The sequence below is a fragment of the Nerophis ophidion genome, linkage group LG04 (genome assembly GCF_033978795.1).
Source record: "Nerophis ophidion isolate RoL-2023_Sa linkage group LG04, RoL_Noph_v1.0, whole genome shotgun sequence".
NCBI lineage: Eukaryota > Metazoa > Chordata > Actinopteri > Syngnathiformes > Syngnathidae > Nerophis > Nerophis ophidion.
Window position 1 is genome coordinate 59,029,196 of NC_084614.1, and position 12,734 is coordinate 59,041,929.

Genomic DNA, 12,734 nt, shown 5'->3' on the forward strand with positions numbered 1-12,734 from the left:
CGTCTTGTTTGGCCAGATGCAACATATAACTGGGCTTGCACGCTGCCAGTTCAGGATGTAGGGGGCGCTGAAGGCAGTGCCATTATGGCACTCCCTGAATATTGTTGATCTGGTAAAAATTGACAGGGGCTTTGAGAGAATTGGTGCCCTGAAATTCACGGGTCTCCCGGGAAAATTGGGTACGTCGGCAAGTATGACGCTGTCAAGCACCGTCCATATTAAACTCGCGGGCCGCACCAACAGTAAATTGTCATATCAAAGCGTGGGCCGCATAATAACGTCTCGCGGGCCGCAATTGGCCCGCGGGCCGCATGTTTGAGACCCCTGAAGTAGATGCTTTATGGCTTAAAAGGCCAAAAAAGGTTAAATTAATTCCTTAAAGTAAAAAAAGGCACCATTTGCTGATGTTAGCTCGCAGGCTACTTCTTTGTCAATAAAAAATGAAGACATTTATCGTACGTTTTTTAGGCTCTGACTTTCCATCATGACTCAAATGGAAAAAAGACAATAATCCCTTTTACTAAATCAAGCAACGTGTTGTTTGCCTTTTTATTAGCAAGCTTGTTACTTTCTGGTTCATTAAGAATGACATTTTAATGTGATGAGACTTTACCTCGTCTGTTGTTTGCTGGCTGACTATTTCCTGGTTCATGGTGAGTATTTAGATGAATGTGACTACTGTTGGCATTCTGGGGTGGGGGGGAAACAATTTTAGCATGACGCAAAGACATAAAAGCCATACTTTCCTTCTCATAAAATAACAAAATGTGTTGTTTGTTTGTGTATTTGTTAGCTAGTTTGTTATTTCCTGGTTTATTAAGAATTACATTCAATGCAAAGGGACCTTACCATTTAAATTCAGGAGTGGGTTATTATTTTATTAAACAAAAGCCTAAAAGGAAGATACATTTCTCCAATAATCGTAATTTATTGTAATAAATGTAAAAAAAAAAGGTTTGTACTGCATTGTTTATACTGGTTGTTTGCTAGCTGACTGCTTCCACGTTCACAGAGAATGTTTAGATAGATGTAACTCTACAGTTGGCATACTAGGGTGGGGAAAACAATTTTATCATGAAACAAAGACAAAAAGACAATCATTTCCTTTAATAAAAAAAAAAGGGACAAGTGGTAGAAAATGGATGGATGGATGGTGTATTTAGTCTATTTGTTAGCTAGCTTGCTACTTCCTGGTTCATGGTCAATTACAAACGTACATTCAAAGTAATGGGACCCTAACTTTTAAATCCTGGAGTGGCATAACAAATATTTTATGACACAAATGACAAAAATAGAACATAAATTCCAAATTTCAAATAAAAAAATAAAGTTTTTGTGTTTGCTAGCTAGCAGGTTACATGGTTCATGGCGACTAAGATGTTAGCAGTAGGCAGGTAGGACGCTGCTATTTACGTTATTAACAGGCAATTGAATTATGATCAAACAGCAAAAATACAAATTGAATCCATCCAACTAAAGGACAAATATATTGCCCAGAAAAAGAGGCTCAGAGTTGTATTGTGACACCTATTTAACATTTAAAACTGCACTGAAACAGTGGTTGAAAACTAATCAGACATGAACGCACAATTAAGTTATTCACATGTTTTTTTTTGTTTGTTGTTAGTTTTTTTTTGTCCATGGTCTGTGCTTAGTGGTTAAAGTGTCTGCCCTGAGATCGGTAGGTCGTGAGTTCAAACCCCGGCCGAGTCATACCAAAGACTATAACATGCGGCCCCCGCTGCTGCCCACTGCTCCCCTCACCTCCCAGGGGGTGATCAAGGGTGATGGGTCAAATGCAGAGGATCATTTCGCCACACCTAGTGTGCGTGTGAAAATCATGGGTACTTTAACTTTAATTTATGGTATGATTATAATGTGTAATGTCTTGTGATTTATGTATTATTTTGTATCATGACCTGTTGAATGTTTACTGTATTAACCTGCATGAGGACAACGGATGAAAATATCGTATTGTGCTAACTCTGGCATATTTACATTGTTGCTCTATATTGATGAATATGCATTAGGGGTGTGGGAAAAGATCGATTCGAATTTGAATCGCGATTTTCACTTTGTGCGATTCAGAATCGATTCTCATTTTTAAAAAATCAATTTTTTTAATTTATTTTTTTTTTTTTTTTTTATCAATCCAACAAAACAATACACAGCAATAACATAACAATGCAATCCAATTACAAAACCAAACCTGACCCAGCAACATTCAGAACTGCAATAAACAGAGCAATTGAGGAGACACAAACACGACACAGAACAAACCAAAAGTAGTGAAACAAAAATGAATATTATCAACAACAGTATCCATATTAGTTATAATTTCAGCATAGCAGTGATTAAAAATCCCTCATTGACATTATCATTAGACATTTGTAAAAAATATAAAAAAAGAACAATAGTGTCACAGTGGCTTACACTTGCATCGCATCTCATAAGCTTGACAACACACTGTGTCCAATATTTTCACAAGGATAAAATAAGTCATATTTTTGGTTTGTTTAATAGTTAAAACAAAATTACATTATTGCAATCAGTTGATAAAACATTGTCTTTTACAATTATACAAGTTTATTTTTTTAAAAAGCTACTACTCTGTTAGCATGTAAGCACACTTGGGTAGATCCTGCTGAAATCCAATGTACTGAATGAATACAAAATCGTTTTGAATCAGAAAAATATCCTTTTTGAATTAGGAATCGCGTTGAATCGAAAAAAACGATTTATAATCAAATTGCCACCCCAAGAATCGATATTGAACCGAACCCTGGGACACCCAAAGATTCGCAGCCCTAATATGCATTGTCCTGATTCAAAAAAATTAATTAATAAAATACAATTGTTAGAAGTTACACAACTGCCTTGTAAGTGAGTTCGCCTGTCATATGAACACAGGAAATAGTTTCTTGTCAAAAAGGACTTTCTCTCACTACTTTTATGTATCTGCGTGACTTTTGGTTGCAACTTGTGTTGTGTTATCCTCTAGCGGAGACCTGAGCGTGACGGGCAGCGCTCATTGCACCTTCAGCGTGGCTCAGAAGGCCATCGGCAAGGACGACTTCACTCAGATCCCCGAGGGAGTTAATGGGGTGGAGGAGAGGATGGTGCTCATCTGGGACAAAGCTGTGGTCAGACATCCTTTAATTTCCATCTAAAATCAGGAACAATATATTTCTTAGCTATACATCTTCTTTCCCTGCACAGACTACAGGCAAGATGGACGAGAACATGTTTGTGGCGGTCACCAGCACCAACGCCGCCAAGATCCTCAACCTCTACCCACGCAAGGGTCGGATCGCCGTGGGTTCTGATGCCGACCTGGTCATCTGGGACACGGACGCCGTAAGAACCATTACGGCCAAGACACACAACTCGGTGAGTAAACTGTGCTTATTCAACATGGAGGAAGAATCAACACGAGCTGAAACCTTGCAAGTAAACCACAACTGCAACACAAAAACAATGAAAAATGGCAAACAAGTTTTCCTTACCTTGTATCATGACCATTGTTCTAAAAAATAATTTATAAAAGTAATTAATTATAATTACTCGTTACTGTACCAAAAAAGTAATTGAAATACCAACTGAATTACTCTTTATTACTCTTTAATACATGTAATCTGGATCGGTTCGCAGCTGATTGTGAAGCGACTGGAATGAGAATCAGCACCTCCAAGTCCGAGTCCATGGTTCTCGGCCGAAGTGCCATCTTCGGGTTGGGGAAGAGATCTTGCCCCAAGAGGAGGAGTTAAAGTACCTCGGAGTCTTGTTCACGAGTGAGGGAAGAGTGAATCGTGAGATCGACAGGCGGATGCCTTATCGATCCGTTGTGGTGAAGAAGGAGCTGAGCCAGATGGCAAAGCTCTGAATTTACCCGTCGATCTACGTTCCCATCCTCACCTATGGTCGTCAGCTTTGGGTTATGACCGAAAGGACAAGATCACGGGTACAAGCGGCCGAAATGAGTTTTCTCCACCAGGTGGCGGGGATGAGAAGCTCTGTTATCCGGGAGGAGCTCAAGTAAAGCCGCTCCTCCTCCACATTGAGAGGAGCTAGATGAGGTGGTTTGGGCATCTGCTCAGGATGCCACCCGAACGCTTCTCTAGGGAGGCACAAAACTATCAAAATTGTATTTTTATTTTTATTATTTATCTTTTTGAAAGCCTTTTAATCAAATAATGTATCAGGCTTAAAATTTGTAAAATAACTCGTTATGCAGATTTTGCATGTTCTCCCCGTGACTGCGTGGGTTCCCTCCGGGTACTCCGGCTTCCTCCCGCCTCCAAAAACATGCACCTGGGGATAGGGTGATTGGCCACACTAAATTGGCCCTAGTGTGTGAATGTGAGTGTGAATGTTGTCTATCTGTGTTGGCCCTGCAATGAGGTGGCGACTTGTCTGGGGTGTACCCGCCTTCCGCCCGAATGCTGCTGAGATACGCTCCAGCAACCCCCGCGACCACAAAAGGGACAAGCGGTAGGAAATGGATGGATGGATGTTTGGTGTATTGTTTAGGGTTTTGGGCTATTATTGAAAAACTGCTAGTTTATGGTATACCTGTGAAATAATTGGACAATGAAAGTTTTAAATTGAACATGAAAAAACTCTAATAGGAAAAGTTATAAAGTAACACGAATTACAGCCAACAACTTTGCAAAATGTTATTTTAAAGGACACAAAAGTTGGCCTTAGTCTCCTGAGGGTTATTAGGCCTGATAAAAATTAAGTAAAAAAACGATCCCAGGATTAAAACCCTTAATTTTAGGGGTCCTAAATTTGTCCCTTTCTTGTAGAAGAGCAGCACAGAAGTTTCAAAGGAGAAAACACATTTTTGACAAGCGTCCAGGGAGCTCCTTGTTCCTCTGAACGGAAATGAGGTCTCAAAGGATCTTTATCTGACTCACTGAATCAAAAAAACACATTGAAGTCACGCTAACAACCATGAAGTGCTATTTCCTATCATATATTATTACACTGGTGTGTCATTTAGAACAAGGAGATAAGCTAAGTATTGGCTCACATGGCAGATGTTCCACAAAGACCAGAGATTTCAAACATTTGTTCATATTTTTCATAGGGAAACTAAAGTGGAAAACACATTTGGGCAATACAACATAGGATTTTTATGCTCCCTTACGCAACCTTATTTTTCCATCCCCACAAGCCCCCCATCCACACAACTTAAAAAACTAGTGATGGAAAAACAACACAATAAACCACTCACTCTAGAGGGACAAATACAACATGACAAAGAACTAAAGCACACACACAGGTGTTTATAATTAGAACTAAAAAGCAGGAACAGGCCAGGAAGTAGAATTGCACAGGGTCAAGCTAACAAAATATAAAAGTAAGTGTAGACACAATTATTCATACAAACTTCTGCTGTTAAATTTTTATTGCCAAAGGTTGTTTATCATCATGGCAAATCATCAAAATAAAATGAGAAAGCAGATACAATTAATTTGTATTTGCACATGTTATTTAATTACTGTAAAATATATTTATATATTTATTGATCCATTTTGATTATTAAAAAAAGATTTTAAAAAACATTTGTATACACTGTTCTAAATCAGTGTTTCACAAATGGGGGGTACGCGTACTCCTGGGGGTGCTTGAAGGTATGCCAAGGGGTACGTGAGATTTTAAAAAAATATTCCAAAAATAGCAACAATTCAAAAATCCTTTATAAATATCCATCCATCCATTTTCAACCGCTTATTCCCTTTGGGGTCGCGGGGGGGCTGGTGCCTATCACAGCTACAATCGGGCGGAAGGCGGTGTACACCCTGGACAAGTCGCTTCCTCATTGCAGATAGACAGACAATATTCACACTCACATTCACACACTAGGGCCAATTTAGTGTTGCCAATCAACTTATCCCCAGGTGCATGTCTTTGGAAGTGGGAGGAAGCCGGAGTACCCGGAGGGAACCCACGCAGTCACGGGGAGAAAATGCAAACTCCACACAGTAGGATCCCAAGCCCGGGATTGAACCCAGGACTACTCAGGACCTTCGTATTGTGAGGCAGACGCACTAACCCCTTTTTCCACCGTGCTGCCCCCCTTTATAAATATATTATTGAATAATACTTCAACAAAATATTAATGTAAGTTCATAAACTTTGAAAAGAAATGCAACAATGCAATATTCAGTGTTGACAGGTAGATTTTTTTGTGGACATGTTCCATAAATATTGATGTTAAATATTTCTTTTTTTGTGAAGAATTAAGTTCATGAATCCAGATGGATCTCCATTACAATCCCCAAAGAGGGCACTTTAAGTTGATGATTACTTCTATGTGTAGAAATCTTTATTTATAATTAAATCACTTGTTTAATTTTCAACAAGTTTTTAGTTGTTTCTATATCTTTTTTTCAAAATAGTTCAAGAAAGACCACTACAAATGAGCAATATTTTTGCACTGTTATACAATTTAATAAATCAGAAACTGATGACATAGTGCTGTATTTTACTTCTTTATCTCTTTTTTTCCCAAACAAAAATTCTTTGCACTGATTAAGGGGTACTTGAATTAAAAAAAATGTTCACATCGGGTACATCACTGAAAAAAGGTTGAGAACCACTGTCCTAAATGATTACCTCTTTTTCAAATTGTCCTATTACCATTGTTTCATTTTGTCTTCCTTGATTTATTTCAGACACAAAAAACCAACATTACTCTAAATTTCTACAACATTCCAAGAAAAGAAAAAAAAAGTGATTTTAAAACAAAAGTAAACATAATGAATGTCAGAAAATGAGCAGGAAGAATGTCCTGCCCCAACACTCAATAATCTGCTGATACAAACATATTCAATGTTTTGTTGATACATATACATAATTACATCAACATACACTCACAGTAATAAACCGACTCATTATTTCATCAAATTTATTTTGAATAAATGCATTATACATGTACAATATTTAGTTTCCTCCTTAAGGAAAAAACTAAAGAAAATAATATTTATAGCTTGAAAAACACAATATGTTAAATTACAATTTATCATTAATTATGTTGGTATTTAAATGTTTAAGTTGTGTCTTTTTTTAGAAGCACAGATATTAATATTTTTACTATTAGTTTGACTGTTAATTTTATCACACCGGGAACAAACGATCAAAATACAAGAATTACCCTTAAATGTTTTTATTTTATTTGAAAGGAAAAAAAGTCTTAACAATTAAAAAAAAGACTTGCGTTTAAATGTTATTATTAACATTAATTTCCAAATTTCTGTTATTTAATTGTGTTTTTTTGCATATGATTATTTGGTCCAGCAGCAAAATCTACTGAAGTCAACCAATTCTGTCTGCTAAAATAGACCAGTCAGAGTTTATGTAAGTGCGGTGAAGTGTTCATTGGATTTGGCTCCATTCGCCAGGACAGAGACACAAAGGCTCTGTCTCTGGCGTAACTAATAATCTGCAAATCTTTTATAATGTGGATGAAATCCTCTGTGGGCTCTTATGTAACAATGTCACGTGTTCAGTTCCCACTGCACTACTTCCAAAAACATGGGTCGGATTCCAACACGGGTAATAAATCTGATCTAATGGCTATTTTGATTCTAGGCCAGTTGTCGGCAGCCATGTTTAGTTTACACGTTGAACTGTGCAACACTGTTAGTTTCTCAACACACACATTTGTCATGACATCACATTTGGCATGCAGCTTCTCACTGGGAGTTATGCCCTCTTCTGGCCTCAACTTGGAAAACAAGCCAGAAAAGAGCAACAGTGGAATGAAGGATCTAAGATTATAAAGACAGAAAAAAAGAATTTAAAAGTAACATCAAAGGGAGATTAAAGTTTGGTCATGTTATTAATCCATGCTGATATGTCATAATTTATTCCAGACTGCAGAGTACAACATCTTTGAGGGCATGGAGCTGCGTGGAGCTCCACAGGTGGTCATTTGTCAGGGCAAGATTGTTCTGGAAGACGACAATCTGCATGTGACCTCCGGCGTGGGTCGCTTCGTCCCCTGCTCGCCATTCCCAGACTATGCCTACAAGCGCATCAAAGCCAGGAAGCAGGTAGATCATTGATACCGCCGCTTTACAATATGGATTTCATATACAGTTGTGGTCAAAAGTTTACATTTACTTGTAAAGAACATAATGTCATGGCTCTCTTGAGTTTCCAATAATTTCTACAACTCTTATTTTTTTGTGATAGAGTGATTGTAGCACATACTTGTTTGTCTCAAAAAAACATTCATGAGGTTTGGTTCTTTTATGAATTAATTGTGGGATTTTAATATTTGGTTACATGTCCCTTTGGCAAGTTTCACTGCAATAAGGCGCTTTTGGTCGCCATCCACAAGCTTCTGGCAAGCTTATGGTTGAATTTTTGACCACTCCTCTTGACAAAATTGGAGCAGTTTAGCTAAATATGTTGGTTTTCTGACATGGACCTGTTTCTTCAGCATTGTCCACACGTTTACGTCAGGACTTTGGGAAGGGCATTCTAAAACCTTAATTCTAGCCTGATTTAGCCATTCCTTTACCACTTTTGACGTGTGTTTGGGGTCATTGTCCTGTTGGGACACCCAACTCTGCCCAAAACCCAACCTGTGGGCTGATGATTTTAGGTTTTCCTGAAAAAATTTGGAGGTAATCCTCCTTTTTCATTGTCCCATTAACTCTGTAAAGCACCAGTTCCATTGACAGCAAAACAGGCCCAGAGCATAATACTTCCACCACCATGCTTGACAGTAGGTTTGATGTTCCTGGGATTAAAGGCCTCACCTTTTCTCCTCCTAACATATTGCTGGGTATTGTGGCCAAACAGATACATTTTCGTTTCATCTGACATCACGTGGACAAAGATAAGACCTTCGGGAGGAAAGTTCTATGGTCAGATTAAACAAACATTGAGCTGTTTGGGAACAATACTCAGCAATATGTTTGGAGGAGAAAATGTGAGGCCTTTAATCCCAGGAACATCAACCCTACTATCAAGCACGGTGGTGGTAGTCTTATGCTCTGGGCCTGTTTTGCTGCCAATGGAACTGGTGCTTTACAGAGAGTAAATGGGACAATTAAAAATGAGGACCCATAATAAATTCATAAAAGAACCCAACTTCATTAATGTTTTTTGTGACCAACAAGTATGTGCTCCAATCACTCGATCACAAAAAAATAATAGTTGTAGTAATTATTGGAAATTCAAGACAGCCGTGACATTATGTTCTTCACAAGTTCCTGATTAAGTTAGGTTAAAAACACTTAAAATATTACATTTAAAAACTAATCAGTTACTGAGTAACGAGAAGAGTGTTGTGTACTGTACATGTATTATTATTGTAGCTGTATTTTATACAGTATATTAAAAAGCTTAATCCTCCTATTTGAGTACCTACAACTACAGTATATAATGCAGTTAATTGTTTTTATTAGCAGTAGTAGTTATCATTTTTCGTAGTCTGTTATTTCCAGTTAATTCCCACGTGTTATTTATTTCCACTGACATCACAAAATATTTCCAAGATTCCTCAACTGAACTTCTCATTAGACGTTTATGAAACCAATTTAAAAATGTGCTTATGGTTTGTAGGATAAAAAACAGTTGTTTCCTGTCATGTTTTGACATTTTCCTCGTGTGTAATAATTGTATGGATGTACTTTCACCTGATGCTTGAATAGGAAAAAATTGAATGTGTCAGGTTCGTCCCTGACAGTTTGGTTATGTTTTAGTTTTTTCCTCTGCATTTGAAGTAAAGTGAAGTGAATTATATAGCGCTTTTCTCTAGTGACTCAAAGCGCTTTACATAGTGAAACCCAATATCTAAGTTAAATTTAAACCAGTGTGGGTGGCACTGGGAGCAGGTGGTAAAGTACCTTGCCCAAGGACACAACGGCAGTGACTAGGATGGCGGAAGCGGGAATCGAACCTGCAACCCTCAAATTGCTGCCACGGCCACTCTACTAACCGAGTTATGTCTTTGTTTCCTCTGTGTGTGTAGTATTTCCTGTCAGCGCTCTTATTTTGTCTGTTTCCTGTGTTTCTCCCCGAGTGCTGTGTCACCTCAGCTGCGGCTGATTGGCACCTGGCCACACCTGGTGTCAATCAGCCCGCTCCTATTTAGACCTGTTTTCCCATCAAGTCTGTGCTGGATTATTGTTGTTGCTACTTGTGGTTGCTACCTGTCGTGTCATGTCTTGTCGTGTCAATGCAGCGTTGCGGTAAGCTATATTCGGTAGCTGTTTGTAGCTTACTGTCTTTTGTTCCCTGCTTCCAGTTTGGTTTGTTCATAGCCAAGTTTGTTATCCGCCTCGTGCGCGCTTTTTGTTTGTACCCTTTTGTTCGGTTTTTGTCTTAGTGTTTTATTGAATCATGTTTACCTGCAAAATTCCAGCCTCCTTCTCTGCATCTTGGGGTTCGTCCCAAACTTACTTTGACCGAATGAATACCACCAAATTTAGAAAAAAAAGCACAGAATAACAAAAACAATTTTGTGTTTGCTTCTTTTTCCTTCCTAATTTTTTCTAATTTGTTGTGCTTTTGTGCAGCTATCTGTCCTAAGAGCAGTGCCCAGAGGAATGTACGACGGCCCCGTGTCCGAATTCTCCATGTCGCGTGGCGGCACACCCTCGGCCTCGGCTCGCACATCGCCAACCAAGCAGCCTGTCAGAAACCTGCACCAGTCTGGATTTAGTCTAGCAGGTAAAGCTGCACCTTGCGGTGAGCATTGCTTTTCCTTCTTCAAGCAATATGAATATATCTCAACTCGGGTACTACAGTATTGCAGACATATCTATCATATTTTAACTTGCATTCACATAGTTAGCACAAGCATGGCTGTATGGCAGCAGAACCATGTGACCATCCCAGCCAATCATGGAGAAGTTCTAATTAAATTACACAATGTTCTCTCGCCACGTGGCTGCTGGTTCATTTTATCGCTTTAGTTGAGAGAACACTGTAATATAATGAAAGGAAAGTGTACTGATATGTAAAAGGTATGTTTGATATTATAATAATGTATAATATGTATATACTGTACATATAACATTGATATAAAATTGTCTCCAAATATACTGTAATTAGAAAGGGCTTCACGGTGGAAGATCGGTTAGTGCGTCTGCCTCACAATACGAAGGTCCTGAGTAGTCCTGGGTTCAATTCCGGGCACAGTATCTTTATGTGTGGAGTTTGCATGTTCTCCCCTTGACTGCGCGGGTTCCCTCCGAGTACTCCGGCTTCCTCCCACTTCCAAAGACATGCACCTGGGGATAGGTTGATTGGCAACACTAAATCAGCCCTAGTGTGTGAATGTGAGTGTGAATGTTGTTTGTCTATCTGTGTTGGCCCTGCGGTGAGGTGGAGACTTGTCCAGGGTGTACCCCGCCTTCCGCCCGATTGCAGCTGAGATAGGCACCAGCGCCCCCCGAGACCCCAAAGGGAATAAGCGGTAGGGAATGGATGGATGGATGGATGGATATGTTTAGAATTGATCACAATTTCTGATAAAAAAAATTTGTTTTTATATTGTATCCATAAAGTAGATTATTAGTCATTTTAAATTGTATTGTAATTATTTATTTTAAATCATAATGTATTTTTTAATTGGTAAACATTGGTATACATATATATATATATATAGGGACGGCGTGGCGCAGTAGGAGAGTGGCCGTGCGCAACCCGAGGGTCACTGGTTCAAATCCCACCTAGAACCAACCTCGTCACGTCCGTTGTGTCCTGAGCAAGACACTTCACCCTTGCTCCTGATGGGTGCTGGTTGGCGCCTTGCATGGCAGCTCCCTCCATCAGTGTGTGAATGTGTGTGTGAATGGGTAAATGTGGAAGTAGTGTCAAAGCGCTTTGAGTACCTTGAAGGTAGAAAAGCGCTATACAAGTACAACCCATTTATCATTTATTTATATATATATGTATATATATATATATATATATATATATATATATATATATACTGTATACATTTTATAAAATACATCCAATTAGATCTTAGAAATATGATTAGAATGTTGATAATAAATGCAAACAAAAAATGTTTTTGGGAATTTGGAATAAAAATATTTCTGGTGTTAAATAATTAGCAATGTAACACAAATATAATTTTGATATTTATATATTTTATGAATACGGTTTTATGAATATATATATATATATATATGTATATATATATATATATATATATATATATATATTCATTAAACCGTATTCATAAAATAGTTGACTAGTAATTTGAATTTGTAAATAAAAAAATAAAAGTTAGCTTAAAAAAAGTATCTTTTGTAATTTTGGTATTATAGTATCTACAATTGTATTCAAAAAGCGAATTAGAATTAACTAAGTAGAATTTTGAAAATAACCATATGTAATGATGTTTCTTTATTTGTGTATTGTAATCATTAATATACTGTATACATTATAGTATATTAATAAATATGAGAAACATTAAAATCATGATTATTTAAATTTGAAAAACGTTTTTTGTGTTATTTGTTTTTTTCCCGTATAATTAAAATAGTGTATACATTTTATGTTAAAAATCCATCCATCCATCCATTTTTAACGCTTATTCCCTTTTTGGGGTTGCGAGGGGCGCTGGTGCCTATCTCAGCTACAATCGGTCGGAAGGCGGGGTAGACCCTGGACAAGTCGCCACCTCATCGCAGGGCCAACACAGATAGACAGACAACATTCACACTCACATTCAAACACTAGGGGCAATTTATTTA

General features: G+C 37.9%; 1 protein-coding gene across 2 annotated transcripts in view; it reads left to right on the forward strand.

The window, feature by feature from the left end:
- Nucleotides 1–12,734, forward strand: part of dpysl3 (dihydropyrimidinase like 3) — a 48,373-nt gene that overhangs the window by 30,663 nt on the left and 4,976 nt on the right. Inside the window, exons 10-13 of one of the 2 annotated variants that reach the window (XM_061898601.1) lie at nucleotides 3,002–3,143; nucleotides 3,220–3,390; nucleotides 7,884–8,063; nucleotides 10,542–10,713. In XM_061898601.1, coding sequence (XP_061754585.1) covers nucleotides 3,002–3,143; nucleotides 3,220–3,390; nucleotides 7,884–8,063; nucleotides 10,542–10,713 — 665 coding nt within the window. The remainder of the gene's footprint in view (nucleotides 1–3,001; nucleotides 3,144–3,219; nucleotides 3,391–7,883; nucleotides 8,064–10,541; nucleotides 10,714–12,734) is intronic. The other variant, XM_061898603.1, reaches the window with a different exon arrangement.